We start from the raw sequence: 15,397 nt of genomic DNA, 5'->3' as shown, positions 1-15,397 counted from the left end.
GAACCTACCTATTCTAGAGAGATAATGTATGTCTGCAAATTATCTGAATATTTTTAATGTCTTTTTTTTTAAACTTAAAATATAATTTCATTTGAGATTTTGCAGCTTTCATTTCTATTAATAAATTATCATTTCTTCTTTATAAGTGATGAGCTAGTGTGTCATGTAATTTTTTCTTCTAAATAGACCAAGACTTTGATCTAATGCAAGCCCTTGCTGGGAGTAGAGAGACTTTCTGTCTAATTTAGTTACGAAAAATATTCAATTAAACTTGGGAGTTTAATTCATTTAGTTATGAAAATTAAATGAGCTCAATAAGGTGCATTTGATTTGCCTCAGGGAAAAAAAAAAGAGAGAGAGAGAGAGAAGAATCTCTGAAAGGGGAACAAATAAGAAGGGAGAACAAAAGTAACTTTTATTGCTCAGATTGAAAGGTGGATAACATGAAGAGCCTGCATGTGTTTTAGTGTGGCTATATAAAACATATCCACAATGCGTTTATGCAGATTTTCTATCCAGAAGTCACATGAATATCTGGCATTAACACTCCGATTGTCTCCTGGGTAACAAAAATCCATGTAGGTCATAACTGAGTCCATCCCAGTCACGAGGAGATCTGCCTCCTCACACGGGGAAGACACCTCCCACACGCAATCCTTCTCCATCTCCCTTTGGGGAAGAAGGAAGCAATGGAAAATTTTTTGCGAAAACAGAACAGAGCCAGTTGGATCTCTCTGAGAGAAACCGCCTCCTAGTTTTCCAGCAGTCACTTACCATTTTTGCAGATGGGACAGCACTGATCAGGCTCATATACCGGATCCACACACTCAGTCTGGGGACAAGCTGACACAGTGCACAGCACTTCTCCATTGGCTTCACAGCGACACTTCTCACACGGAGAAACCTGAAATACAAATCCACTTGTCTTTTAATTCTTTCTCTTGTTCTCTCCCCGATCTCTTTCTCCTTCCCTTTTAAAAACCAAATGCTTTTTATGGCCTGAATAACACATGGGACAAGGCCGGGCTACTGCAAATTTACAGGACTGCTGCAGAATGAGTCACAGGTTCTGCTCTGAACCTGTGCCCCAAAGGAAATAGTCAAAGGGATCTTGGGAACAAGAACTCTTTATATTTTAATATAAATAAAGCAAAAATTTTCCCATCCATTTTTTAATAAAATTCCAGCACAATAGGTTCATAATTCAGATGAAATTTGTTTAAATTCCATCAGAAATTCAAAAATATTGTATTAAAAATAAAGGATTTTTTTTTCTAAATGAAATATGAAACTTAATGTAAATTCTTATTGCAATTTTTTCCAGTTTTGAATGTTTTTGGTAGCAGGAAGTTGCATTTTATTGAAAATGCTCATTTTCATAGAGAAGTCAGGAAAACCATCCTGTGAATTCATGTATTTCCCAGAAGTTAACTATTCTTTTTGCAGTATTTGAAACGTTCTGAAAAGAAATTGCAATTCAAAGAAAGGGATGAAGCAGAGAAAAGGGTCATCCCTTTTTTACCTTCTGAAACATTACTGGTTTTTGAACACTTCTACAGAATAGAAGTACCAGGAGATAATTACTTAAATGACCTACTTCAGTGAAATTAATTCCAAACAAATTAGAATCCATATTTAAGAAAAAATACGGACTTTAAAATGTCTGTATTTGCTAGATGTCCTCTTCAGTGTTCCTGAGAAGGTGCTGCACGTGGCATCTGTAACATCCTTGTACCACTCAAGGAGCTGGAGGTGAAGGGAAGCAACGGTGCCAAGGAGGAACAAGTGGTACACTGTAAATCTCATCACAGCACTGCAAAAACCACTCTGCTATCCATGCTCAGAGTGCAGGATGACAGTGCGGCTGCATGTTATTACTATGATCCTCTAAATCCATAATCCATAATCTGTGCACATTCTAGGTTTACTTAAGGTCAACAATTTGACGGGGCTGATTTCGCTTGGACTCCTTCCCGTTCCAGATTCCAGCTGATGCCAAACAACCATCCTCTGCATTTCTCCAATGCGAGCAGAGTAGCCTCAAGCCTAAAAAAAAAATCCTTTGCTGTGAAAAATCATGCAGACCTCTAGCTTGCAGATCATCTGCTATCTTCTCCCTATTTCTGAAGCAGCCTGTCACATTTTTTTCCTCAAGTCCATTCTCTGCTTGCTCGCCACTTTCACATCTTTCTCACTTCCAAAGTTCAAACATGCTGATGCTTGCACAGCATCATCTCCCATCATCTCCAACTAAATGCTCATCCATGCTTTGCCACTTCTCTTCCCACCTGCCAGGGCTGTCATTTGTTTATGCACTCATGCATCTTTTCACACTGGCCCCTCTGCGTAGCATGCCTAAATAGGGTCTGTTGCTGTGTTGCTTTCCACTTTTATTGCTATTATTTACTTCAGACTTCCTTCACTAGCTAGTTGCTTCCAGATTTCTCTTTGCTTTGCACTCTGCCCAGGACAAAAACACATCATGCCTTTGTAAAGTGCTACAAGCAGCCCAGTACTGCACATTTTTATTGCAGGCTTAGGAACAAGAACTTTGTCTTGTAATTGCTCATGAACTGCCATGTTCACTTGCAGAGCTAGAGTATCAGCAGATGAGGAGATTTCTGACCCAGTGTTCAGTGTCAGCTATCTCAGGCAATCACTTAAATTCCATGTGAAATCTTGAATGTAAGCAAACCTGAGCCCCTCATTATTTTCCAGTCACTGGTAAGACTCCTTCCCTCTGGAGTTACATGTAGAAAAAGATACTAAATTATAAAAACACACTGGTTTGTTTGTTTAATTAGGAATCCTTCTTGATCAATGCTACTAGAACTCAATTTCACAGATAAGGCTCAACAAGGCAAATCTATAGCTTTCAATTGGTTTCAGAATTTCATGGCATCACTTGAAAAATGTGCACATTTGTAACAAATCGCAGTTCAGTGAGGCCTGGAACTACAACAGATATTCCCTCTCCCACAACTTCACTTTGTAGCTATGCTGTTCAGTATTGAAAATGATATAAAAAAATAGAACCTCTACTAACAATCAGGAACAATAACAGCAGAAAGATGCCACTCCTAAAGTACCTCATCTGTAATATTTAATATTGTAATTAAGTAGGTTGTTTACTAAAATTCCAAAATGACATAAGCTTAAAATTTCTACAGCAACAAGCCATTAAACAAAGCATTGAAAATGCTATAAAATGAGAAAAAAATGATCGAAGTTTTGTCTAACAATGGTAATTTGGAACGATGGCCTTCCTTCCTACACAGCAAGTATGGTTGAAGACTACATCTTTCATGAACCGAGTACTCCACCCATGTGATACCACAGTCATGAATACCCTTCCTGTGTGACAGATGAAGATCTGCCTCAGGGTAATGAAGATAGAATCACAGGATCATCAAATGGTTTAGGTTGGAAGGGACCTTAAAGATCACCAGGTTCCAACTCCCTGCCATGGGCAGGGACACCTCCCACCAGACCAGGTTGCCCGAAGCCCCATCCAGCCCGGCCTTGAACACCTCCAGGGATGGGGCATTCACAGCTTCCCTGGGCAGCCTGTGCCAGTACCTCACTGCCCTCATCATGAAGAATTTCTTCCTTATATCTGATCTAAATCTCCCCTCTTTTAGTTTACAACCCTTGTCCTGTCACTACAGGTCCTGGCAAAGAGAGCCTCCCTCTTTACATAGTACACCTTTAATAAGCACTGTCATCTGTCAGGCACTATTTTGTCCAGCTTTTCTCTTACTGGACAAGACAAACACTCTCCTCTGACTTCTCTGTCACAGGCAGTTAAGCTTGCTGTATAAACAGCAGTTTGTGACTCTCTCTGCTCCTTGGCCCAAAGGTGCCATCCCCCACTCACCTAGGAACATACTGAAAAACAGAGATATGCCTGGTGTGGTTACTTCACACAAGAGCCCATTGGAGAAGCACAGCAAAACCTCCAGCCATGCTGTTATCCTGAACCAGTTACAAGCTACAACCAAACACCAGATTCTGATGCTCACGAATCCCATTTTGCCTGACACTTCTCTCTTTTCCCCCCACTGTTACTATGCCACTTTTCATACCTTACGGAGCTCCTGTGTGGTTTCCTGAAGTCAGCAGGACCACACATCTAAGTGCAGCCCTCCAGGATGAGTAATGGCAGCAGGGTCGAGGAGGTTCTGCATACGTTTGTTTTCACGTAGATCTTTTCAGGCATGTAAGCAAACTACAGTAGCTGCTAAAATGGTATTAGTGTCAACCTTTATCTGTTCATCCTCGGACTACATGGTAGAGCACTGCTTTTTATATATCATCATGATGTAGTGGGAGCTGGAGGAAAAACACCATTTCTTTCCTCATCTTAATGGCAGCTTAATACTTGGAGACGTAATCATCACTAGAGAGAGACAATAAGACAGCGTATGTGTAACAACAGTTAAATAAATCAGAATGAAAAGACACATTTGGTCCTTCGTTTCCTCTCCTCCACTCCTATAACGCAAGAACATTCCCTGCAGCACAGTTTCTAATGACAGCCAATGCAATGAGCATCCCACTCCTTCATTTGGGAAGCTACCAGTTTAGCAGAACTCACACGTAGCATGTTTGACATACCCAGGCTGGGCTGCAAGCAATATGACCTAGCAACCTCTCTCTGAAGTGTGGTCTACAGATGAAGTTATTAACATAAACTACACAACACAAGTAGCTCCGCCTACGCAAAAACCATGCAAAGACAACAAGAAGCACAGAAGTCCTAAGTATTCACCAAACAGCTGTAAAAACCTGTAGAAAATAGAGTACAGATGGAAAACAAAAACAAAAACAAAAACAAACAAAAAAAAAAAAACAAAGCACACATAGACAAAAAAACACTCTTCTTTATTATTGTTTAAAGGGAGGTTTATAAACAGATGTATAACTTGTACTATGAAGTTGCAGATGTAGGGAAAACACAAGCACACGAATGCCACAAATGTATAAACAGGTAGATTTCCCACTACTGGGACATGAAGAAAACTTTAGCTTAGTAAGGGCAGTGGGTTTATTCAGCAACTTAGTATAAATCGTCATAATTAAGAAGTGACAAGTAATTTACACTCATTGAAGTAACTTGAGCTTTGTCTACCCTCTTTCCACATGCCAAACAAAAAAAAAACTGAAAAAAGAACCTATAAATTATTTGTAATGTACATTTTCTCCTTGAGCCTTGAAAATATCTAAGCTTAAACAAAAATCATAATCTCAAACTGATTTACTATTCTGCTGGAATATGTATCAATATTTTCTTACCACTTATACAATTCAGGAGAATATCAACAGGATTAGTCTGACATACCAGCCTTGTTTTTACTTCTGTATCCCTTCACAGACATTTCCAAATCCATTTGGGTTTGTTGACTTTCAGATTTCCAAGTTATTCACAAAAACCAACCAAACAAAAAAAAAAACAGTTTTTGGTAGCACAGAAATTCTAAACAAAACACAAAGCAACAACTTTCAAAAATGTGTGTCTTTCCCAAATGATAATACACTTCTGAAGATAATCTATGGTCCTTTTAAGACTATTACTTTGTAAGTCAGACTGTATTTTCAAATGTTACTGTAAGACTGAAAAACACCTAGTGGGGTACATGCTCAGCAATCCCTAGCTTCTGTGCAGATTTTTTTCCTAATTGCATTTTACCAGCTAAGGCTTTTGCACCAATTTCACCTGTATGGATCCAGCGATGCTTTTGCCATACTGCATCACTGCACCCACCGGAGAGCAGAGTGGTGCTGATGAAAACAGCTTTATGAGACCTCATCCTTCTGCTACACCTGTGTTCTGGTTTTGTATCGACATCCGTGCCCTTTTTAAAAAGCTGAAAAACATGTGTGCACACACACACAAAGCCTGCGGGAAGAGCTGCCAATCAATGAAGAAATGAATCAAACCTCCCATTCTCTGGCAAACTCAGCTTGTGAGTTAGCACTGGCTCCTGTCAAGGAAATGTTTTGCTACGTAAAGCCATATATGAATTTTACATACGCAAACTCCCAAACTTGCCTGTATGGCAAGTACATGATTGTTTGTGCAAGTAACTGCACTTGAAAGTTAGGAGGTCACCTTTTTCTTGCTTCAGTGGTGTCTGTCACTCTTGGCCACAAACAGAAGATAAACGTGCAGAGAGAGAAAAATCAGACTGCTACCCATTTAAAACTCTTTCCCTGACCTTAATCAAGAGGTAGCATATTAGCAAGCTCTGTAAGACAGTCAACTTCAAACGTGTAAAATGGCCTTTGAAACTGAGTGCTATTATTTGCATTTGCAATTGCTTCCACTCAGCAGCAATCTGACTGCATAGGTACTTTCCTTAGCCAGACATCTCGGCTGATTACAGTGGCAGAGGTAGACGTCTGCACTTACACTTTTGTGCTCATATTGTTAGAACCAATGTCAGAGCCCAATGACCCCACATGCCGAAACAAGCAGGCTGAAAATCCACTGCCAAGCTGTACTGATAACTTTCCTTGAATTTCTGGAGCAGGCTCTCACTCTCCCTCCTTCCCAAAGCTGACTAACAGAAAGAAGTAAGGAAAATGATATTCCATTAAAGGAGGGCATCAATGTAGCTGCTAAAGGCTGAATGGGATTAAAAAGAAAGTTGAAAGCCAGAGCCTGTGCAGAACAACATTTCTGTAAGTGTCACTGTTGGGCATTCTCTTTTTACAGAGGCTGCCAGCCACGTTCAAGTATAACAGGAAACCCTAAGGTTTTATCCTCTCAGCACACACTTAACAAGGTATTTCAGATTACAGCCATTAATATGACAGCGCTGTATACAGATAAAGAAGTGCAACTTGTCAGAGAAGCGTGAGCAAACAGTGAGGAAAAGACTTTAAAACTTTGATATGGAGACCTACAGAGAGCACGTGCAGAAGCATGACTGCTTTGGCTACCCTCTAGAATTAGCTGTGCTGGAAAGGAAAGGATCCCGAAACCCACCTCTGAAAGCATCACATCACACCAACCAGCCCCTGTTAAACCTAACATCTTCCTCTTATACTGGAAAACTGCTGCCCCAGAGCTGAACACAGTCCTTGAGGGCAACACAGCAAAAGGGAGGACACTATGTTCCCTGACATGCCTTGAAAACCACTTTTGAAAACCATGGCTCTGCATTTGCCTACCAGAAGAGGCCATGGGAAAATTCTGGGATTTAATCTGAGGGGAGTCTTTCTGCTCCTTTATTTATTTATTTCTCAGTAAGTTGAAGCATGTGGAAAGACATTACAAATTGAACTAAGTTTCTAAGAACACATAGGTACCACAGAGAATAGAAGTGGTAACTTATTTACAGCCTTCACAAACACATTTTCTTTTTCTCCACCTTGCAAGGGGCTCAAGCCGCCAGAGCTCCGAACTGGATTTCACACTCCCCTCAACCTATTCAATTCTAAAATCTCAGGTGTCTTCACACTGGGGTTTTGAATCAGACCCGTATCTAATAGTCATTCCCAAGCAATTCTTAGAGCCTGCCAGCAGATCTCAGCCACTATAAAATACAAAAGGGAAAAAGTCAAGATAAGCAACCAGGAAATTGGCCCCAACTCCTGAACTTTTCAGTACAACGTAATAAACAAGTTTCATTTTCAACAATAATGACCTTGCACAGTGCTGCTTAAAAGTCCCTGCTCTGAAAGGTTTTCTCTAAACAAAGCTTTTCAAGTCCTTTGTTTAAGCATCACTGTAATCCAGATTGTAAACCACACTCTTATTAAAAAGAAGGCCCATAATCATTCTCAGAAACCAAGTATTACACAACCTTGGCAGCCCAGTTCAAGCAGCAAATAACAAGGAGAGAAGTAATGACTGTTAGGAAAAAGGTATCACCGCTGTCTGATGACTAGGAATGGGAGTCAACTCCCCAACCCCTGCTTGATCCTTGCAAGGTAGAAGTTTCACTGTTAACAGCAGACGAAGGGAACAAATGCAATGCTGGAAATTCTCATAAAATCTACTTCACCACCAAGCAGCATCATTTCCAGTAGTACTTTTTACTGTAAATACCACAAGAATTAGTAAAGATCAGCCCCCTCATTTAAAAATGTTACAGTATCGCAGAACAAGAAAGGTCATGTTTGAGGGGAATATTTTACAGCACTGCAGAAGTTGCATTAACACAGAAATGAAAAGGGGAGGGAGAGGCCCAAAACACCCTCCGAGAAAGCATTTCGAGACCACCACGTCACTTCAAATGACAGAAGGGCCCACAAAATGACTTTCTGCTTTGGCCCTTACCATGAACTCCTCCAGCGTCTGGTAGGTTTTCCCCCGAAACTCACAGTAGTTCTTCCTCTCCTTGCACTGCGGGCAGCACTGCGTGGTGTCCACATGAACGCACCGAGGGTGGAGCCTGGGGCACTCGGGCTGTATGCACAGCGGTCCCTCTTCAGTGCAAAGGCAGGGGCAGGCGGAGGGACCCGGCGCAAACTTCTCCCCAATGGCGTAGACGAAGCCACTCTCGTCCACGCAGCCCTTCCCACGGTAGTCCGGGTAGGCATACTCCTCCGGAGGCTCAGGAGTAGCGCTCGCCACAGCGGCCGGGAGAGATGAGTCTTCAACCACCCGAGGGTCCTCGGCAGCCACGTCCCTTTGCTCTTGGACTTGAATGCTCCCGGATTTACCTCCTGTGCCCTGGCTATTCCAAGCCTGCTTTTGCTTAGTCCACGACTCCTTGTTCGAGTAGGTCCTGCTTCCTTTGCTCTTCCAGTCCCTGGTGCCCTCCTCCCTCCCGCTCCTGCCGATCTCATTCATCTTCCCCGGGCCTGTCTGGCTGTCCCTTGTCGATGTGTGATCCCTCTTTTCCTGGCTCGCTTTTATCTCCTGTTTGTCTTGAGCCTTGGCCAGTTTCTGCACGGGTATGGTGGAGCTACAGAGGGCAACCATGAGGCAGCAGGTTACGAGGAGCGAGCTAGAGAGAGCTCCAATTGCCATTGCAGTAGAGCTGGGCATCACCTACTGCATCCCACAGGGGACACTGCATTCACATCGGAGGGAAGCGCTCCGCAGATCCACAGTCCCTAGGAAGAGAGGGATTAGGAACACTTCAGCTCGCGCCTCTCCCCCCCCTCGCGCATCCAACATCTCAAACAACACGCAGCCTGCCTCGGCACCTCACGCCAGAGGCAAACAACAGCCTGGTGCTGCATCCCTCCTCCAGCCCGGCTCTGCGATGTCTCATAAATAGCAGGGCTGTGGGCACGGACTGTCTTCGGCTGGGTACAAGCAGGACGCGCAGCTCGGGGCAGCCTGCCGAGGCTCGGGGCGCCGTGGGGTGACGGCCACACGCCGAATGAAGCGGAGCTCCCCAAAACGCAGCGCGGTCCGGAGCCGACATCAGCCGCTTGAGCCCTGCTTGCTGACTGCACGCCCGATGGTTTTCACTAACCTCTTATTCAGAGTGAAGTTTTTTGTTTGTTTGTTTTTTGTTTTTTTTTTTTTTTTGGCTTCATACCCACCGGGGGGGGGACGTTTGTTTGAGGGACAACTAAGAGCGAGCCCGCTAAGGCGCGCAGAGCCGAGCCGCCCCTCTCCTCAACTCCCCGCACAAGCACACATCTCCTCCTCTTCCTCCTCCACCTCCTCCTCCTCCTCCTCCTCCTCCCCGTGCTCCCGAGGCCAGGCAGAGCCCCTCGGAGCTCCTGCAGAGGGGCACGTTTCACCCGCACCCCCCGCACTTTAGCAGCGCTCCCGGCTCCCGCACCGCCAACCGGCAAAGCAAAGCACACCAAAATACCTGCTCCGGCCACGGGAAGCCAAGGCGCTGCCAGCTGCCGGCGCAGCCCCGCGGCCGAGGTAGGGCTCCCCGGAGCCATTTAAGAGCCCCCCCCTCCTTCCTCCATCCCTCCCCGCCCGCCTCCGGAGCCCCGCGGGCCCTGCCCCAAACTTTCCGGCGGGCCGGGCAGCGCCGCCCCGGCCCCCTCGGGGGGCTCTGCTGGGCGCCGGGCAGCCCCCAGCCCGCCCGCAGCATCCCTCCCTCCCTACCTGCGGGCTCGGCTCCGGGGCCCCCGGCCGGCTGCCATGGCGGGGCTGCGGGCTGCCTGCCCTCCTTCCTCCCTCCCCTCCTTCCTTGCCTCTCTCCCTGCCTCCCTCCCTCAGCCGGAGCCGAGGCCCCGCCGCCCCTGGGGGCGGGCTCGCCGCGGCCCCGGTTCCATCAGATGGCGGCCGGGGTTTTTTTTGGGGGGTCGGGGGGCTCCTGGCCTCGCAGCAACGGGAGGGAGAGGGATGGAAGGGGGTCGGGGAGCTTTGTGAGGCTCCCTGCCTCGCCAGCCCTCCCTGGCCGTGCAGGGGCGGGGGGAGATGGGCGAGTTGGGAAGTGGGGTTGTGCTTCCAAGCGGCTGACAGGTGCTTCGGCACGGCAACGTTTTCTCCCTTTTGCAGGGGAAATGGGCAGAAGCGGCTATTTTAGCAATAATGGCTGAAGCACCTTCAGTCCCGCTGCTGGGACAGAAACGCCAAAGGAAAGCTGGAAAGGGATCTGTAAGCATAATGCTTTCCTTCTGGAGCTGGGCAAAGGCTTGGGACCCAAAAGATTATTTTCTTGTTTGCTCGCTTATTTGTTCCCCGTTAACCTGCATTAGATGATATATCAGCGCAATAATCTATGGGTTTTGCTTTATAGATGTTCCAGAGCAGTCCCAGGTGCGCTGACCCCGCTGCTGCAGTGGATCCCTGTCAGCCTGCGGCACCCTGCTCTTGCTTGTGGCTGGGGCTGGATTCCCCTGAGTACTTGGCACTAGAAGACTTTTTTAGGCTAGGCAATGTTTTCAGAAATGTTTTCATTAAAACTGTAGCACTGCAGTATCCGCACTCAGGAGAGCAATGAAAATTTGCTGGATATTAATGTTTCACTGGTAAGTACCTTCATGAGTGAATGTTACTTGTGAAAACCCAGGCACTTAAGCTGCTCCATGGGAGGATGCAGGTGCTAAACTCTTTGTCTGCTGGGTTCTCTGAACATCTATGAGTCTGGCCTAGCTTACAAAATTATTTCCGTTAACACCATCTCGTATCTCTCAGTCGAATATTCACCAGACAAGTAATGGTTTAATCTTCTAAAACTTTAGGATACAAGACTAAAGTTTTGAAGGATGCAAGGAAGCCAAATAGTTAACACTAGTAGAATGAAATTCCAGATGGCTATACAGTTTCTAGACTACATGTCATAGAGCTAAGCTAGACCTTTCTCATTTCCTACTAATAATCGTTAAGAAGTATTTGTCTTCTAATTATCCTATTACCTCTGAATAATGAATTGAATCTTTGTTTTTCCTAAAACAGTAATTTTATACCTTACATAGCTTAAACCAGGACATGGGCTGAGCAAACATCACTTATTCTGCAAGAACAACTTGAACTTTGCACTTACAAGTGCATAAACTTTGCTTTCAGGCAGCAGTTAGTGGTGGCTAGAGCAAGACAGAACGAAATAGAAGACCTGGGAAGGTAAGGCTGCCTCTGATGAAGAGGAGGGAAAAGCCAATTTACGGTTCTGACATTTTCACATGTTCACATGTGAAGCTCTGGTACAAAGGCTGAAAGGATCTTGAGCATTTGGGACTCTCTGTAGGTGACCTCTGCCTCTCCCTGGTCTAACTACTCAGCACATTGATCAGCCAGGGCTGAAGGTTCAAGATACTACCATGTAAAAGGAAAGGCAAAGCCTTAGAGCTTTCAGTGGAACAAACTGCAGCTCATCTTTGCCTCCTCGGCCAAGTAGGAGGTGCATATCCTCTTCATCTTAAAGATTTCTTATTGGACTTCAGCCTCTGTGCATTCTGCTTCATAGATACATCAAGTGATGGATGGTACCTAGTGCTAGGACCCTTGCAGAACTGAGACCTGACCACTTTGTAGTGTTGTAGTATAAAATTTAGGAATACTATAGTCAAAATCTTCCATATCTGCTAGTGGGCTAAATGTTTGGTGTTTCTGTCAATGTGAATTCTGAACTAGAAAAGAGAAACGTGAGACTCTTACTTCGCTTGTTTAACTTCAGTTGTTAAAAGGCCAATTTTAACAACTTCTTCTGGTATAAGAAATGCAGGTCCAGGTTTCCCCTTTCTGCTCTCCCACTAGACAACAGTAGCTTCTGCAACTGCAGTAGCAACTGCATCTCTGGATGAGAATCAAACTCTGCATCTCTGTTCAAGACACTTTCCCTTCTGTTCGTCTGCCTGAGATTCTTGCATTAGCTAAAACAGTCATGATACAGTCATCACACTTCTTTTAAAACAGCCTGCACTAGTTTATCTTCATTCCACTAGGAAGCAGTTAAAGATAAAACAAAAAGGCTTCAGTAGGTGAAATAGAAATGATGGTGTCAGGGCATGATTTAAGTTAAACTGGTGCGATGACCATTTTCATTAGCCCGGGATTGAGAGTGCAAAAGCTGGCTGTTAGACAGGAAACTTAATTAAACATCTGCTCTCTGAGGTTAGGAGTACTGAAATTTTGAAAACTATTTTTTATGAGTAGCTTTGATGTGAAGAAAGAGACTCCAAACATAGGCTATATCTTTTACCAGGTTAAAAATCGGTTGTCTGCCTGTTAATAGCCACATGAAAACCAAACCTCACAGCTCTTCAGGCACTTCATCTGGACATGTAAAAGCACTGAAGACAACCATGTTTAGCCTAACACATGCGTAGAGTGAGGCCTGGAGTATGTGCATGCTCACCCCAATGCAGGCATGCAGCCTCCTGCAGCTTCCATGCACCAGGGGGCCACGTAACTCATGCTTCCCTTCACCTGCTCTCATGCAGGCAGCGTGCCCCATCTTTCCAACTGTAATAAAAGAAGCTTCCCCTGGTATCCCCCTGTGTTCAGTGAGAACACATAGAGGCAAAAAAGGAGGAACTTCTGGGAACCTGTGAAGTGAGAGGTGTTCAGAAAATCCCATGCAATACCAAGGTGGGCTTTGGTGATGTGGTGTCACCGTGAGTACAGGGCATGCTCAGGGTGAATCGTGCAGCAGGATGTGTACGCCACTGAGCATCTCTGAATGTCCAGAATTTTATAGGGGAGAAAATATCCTCAGAGTGACTCCTCCGGCTATGTGCACTGTCAGATTTGCTACTTGGGGAAACGGATGATCATTCCTTTTTACTTTGCTTCATTTCATTATTCCTCCTGAAAGGAAGAGAGTTGTTATATGAAAGGTATTTTTTATTGTGGTGCTAAAGTGGCAGTTGTTCAGGCAGGTTCACATCACAGCTTTAGAAAGGTAGCAATTTGTGGAATAGTATTAGCCCAGCTGCATAAAGTAAGGCCTTCAAATAGCAGTCAGTCTGGAAACAGAAAGAGACAAAGCCAAGGTACACATTACTCTCACAATTCATGTATATTTGAGAGGCTGAATTATAAATAAGCAGTTTAAACAACTCTTCAAGAAAAAAAAGCAAGCTTCCATAACTATTTTAAAACTAGGTTAGCTTTCATCTTTTCATTTTTATTTCTTTTATTTTCTTTATGCCATGCCACCTCTCAAAGGCTACTGTGCACACAATGCTCTAGTTCTTTCTTTTTTCACTACTCTGACGCCTCTTTAGTTGACTGATAAGTAGTTATTGAAGAATTGTCACACAAGCTGTAGTTGCAATTGTCTGTTGTCATTAATTGTTTTTAAATTATTCATCATATAGTAATGTGTTACATCATTTTATTTTCTGTTTAACATGCAAGAATACAAAACTTAAAAATCCCTTTGTCATTTAGACTGTGTGCTGTTCAGTACAAGGACTCTCCGAACCCTTCTGCAAATCACATTTTTACATGCTTGGAGATACGTATTGTTTATTATTATTGTCGCTTGCAATACAAAAATCATCTCCATAGACCACAGGAAATGTTAAGCTTTAGAAGTCATCTGTTTATGAAACATCTTTTAAAAATATCTTTGCTGCTACTGACTTAAGTTCTGAAAAGCCTGCCTTTAGCTTATGATTTGTCTCTAGTAATAACTTTAGCAAAATCTAGGTAAAATAGAAGTAAAACACATTTTTAATAATAATAAAAAGGCTTATTCCAAACTGTGGGAATGAAGATTGGTTTTGTTTAAAATAACTCATGGCTCAAGTAAAATCATGGAGAAAAGCTCTCTTTGGCGAGATCAATTTCTCTGTCCCTTTAAGCTCAGAGGAGGCTAATGCATATATTCCAACTCAGCAACAATTCCCTTTATGCCTATTAATGCATCATTAAAGAGAGAGAGAAATACATGCTACTTTTTTTTTTATACAACATGTACAAGTTGTGCTGGTTTAAATCACTTTTCTTCTATACGCCTTTTGCAAAACTGATGGAGGTTTTGCAAACGTAAACTTCAGAGAAGTGTTATTACCATTTTAGCCACAGAAGTTAAATAATATTAAAAATCGTGTAGTGAAACCTTTGGAGAGGGAGAAGGAGAAGCTCAAACCATGACCTGTGCACATGGGCTCATTCTGAGGAAAAATAATTGTGTATTCAAAGCACAGTATTTTGTGCTTGTAATTACAGGACACAAGAGTGATTATAAATGGATTTTCATGCATGTATTTTCACCCCAATTTTAGTTGCCCAGGGGAAATTTAATTTTAATAATAGCTCACAAGCTTATTTGATGTTACTGCATTTTTGCTTGAAAAGAGGTGACAAAGCATGTTTGTGTGTATATATGCATGGGCATGTACATAATAGCATGGAACATTTAAATAGATTATTTTCTATGAGCATAGTATTAACAGTATACCTCATTCTTTCCCTTTGCAAACCAAAGGATGCACTTTGGTTTTTGTTTTTGCATTATTGTTGTGTTACAAAACTGAATGAAGTATTTCTTAAACTCGTGCTTAGCTCTATTCGGATGGAATCTGAAATTCAGTTGAAAGTACAGATCAGTGTTAACTTTTGCCTTTATTGTTTATAATTACTTTGTTTTATTTGTTACTCAAGTTGCTCTGGATACATTTGTGTTTACAGTAAATTTCAATAAAAGAATCATCAACTTTCATGGGTTTTATGAAAAAAACAAAAATAAACACTGTTTCATATTGTTTGACATTTTAAATTAGTATATCTCATGCTTTCACAGTTTTTTTATATTGCTGGAGGAAAAAGAAGGAACCGCCTGTTCCCCCAGACAAAAACACAACTTTCCTCTCTCTTCAGTTCTCACAGGATTCCTCAACTGTTACGGTATTAAACATTGAACTAGATTTAATAAGTGAAACTGAAAAAAAATAATCTTCTCAACCCTATAGGAAGATAAGGAAAAATAAAGGCTCTTATTGTCAAGTATTATTAGTATTATCGCTCAAACCAATATTTAATTCCATTCTTTAACTTTCTTTTCAACTTCCATAATAG

General features: G+C 43.0%; 1 protein-coding gene and 1 long non-coding RNA gene across 5 annotated transcripts in view; one reads left to right on the top strand and one right to left on the bottom strand.

Moving 5' to 3' along the window:
- Nucleotides 1-10,321, bottom strand: part of VWC2 (von Willebrand factor C domain containing 2) — a 56,862-nt gene extending 46,541 nt beyond the window's left edge. Inside the window, exons 1-4 of one of the 3 annotated variants that reach the window (XM_068671055.1) lie at nucleotides 10,034-10,321; nucleotides 8,288-9,069; nucleotides 775-904; nucleotides 393-669 (exon numbers count right to left, since the gene is read on the bottom strand). In XM_068671055.1, the coding sequence (XP_068527156.1) occupies nucleotides 605-669; nucleotides 775-904; nucleotides 8,288-9,001 (909 nt within the window). In that variant the 5' untranslated portion in view covers nucleotides 9,002-9,069; nucleotides 10,034-10,321 and the 3' untranslated portion in view covers nucleotides 393-604. Of the gene's footprint in view, nucleotides 1-392; nucleotides 670-774; nucleotides 905-8,287; nucleotides 9,070-9,785; nucleotides 9,907-10,033 lie in introns of those variants that run through there. The other 2 variants (XM_068671053.1, XM_068671054.1) reach the window with 2 other exon arrangements.
- Nucleotides 9,433-15,397, top strand: LOC137850745 (uncharacterized). Of its 2 annotated transcripts, XR_011092785.1 has the most exons (4): nucleotides 9,433-9,844; nucleotides 10,430-10,528; nucleotides 10,671-10,902; nucleotides 11,441-15,397. It is a non-coding gene; the product is annotated as an uncharacterized lncRNA (long non-coding RNA). The 2 variants fall into 2 exon arrangements; XR_011092784.1 differs by having other exon boundaries at nucleotides 10,671-15,397.

Source organism: Anas acuta, chromosome 2 (assembly GCF_963932015.1).
Source record: "Anas acuta chromosome 2, bAnaAcu1.1, whole genome shotgun sequence".
Lineage (NCBI taxonomy): Eukaryota > Metazoa > Chordata > Aves > Anseriformes > Anatidae > Anas > Anas acuta.
The sequence above is the reverse complement of the archived record's forward strand: the minus strand, read 5'-3'. Positions and strand labels throughout refer to the sequence as shown.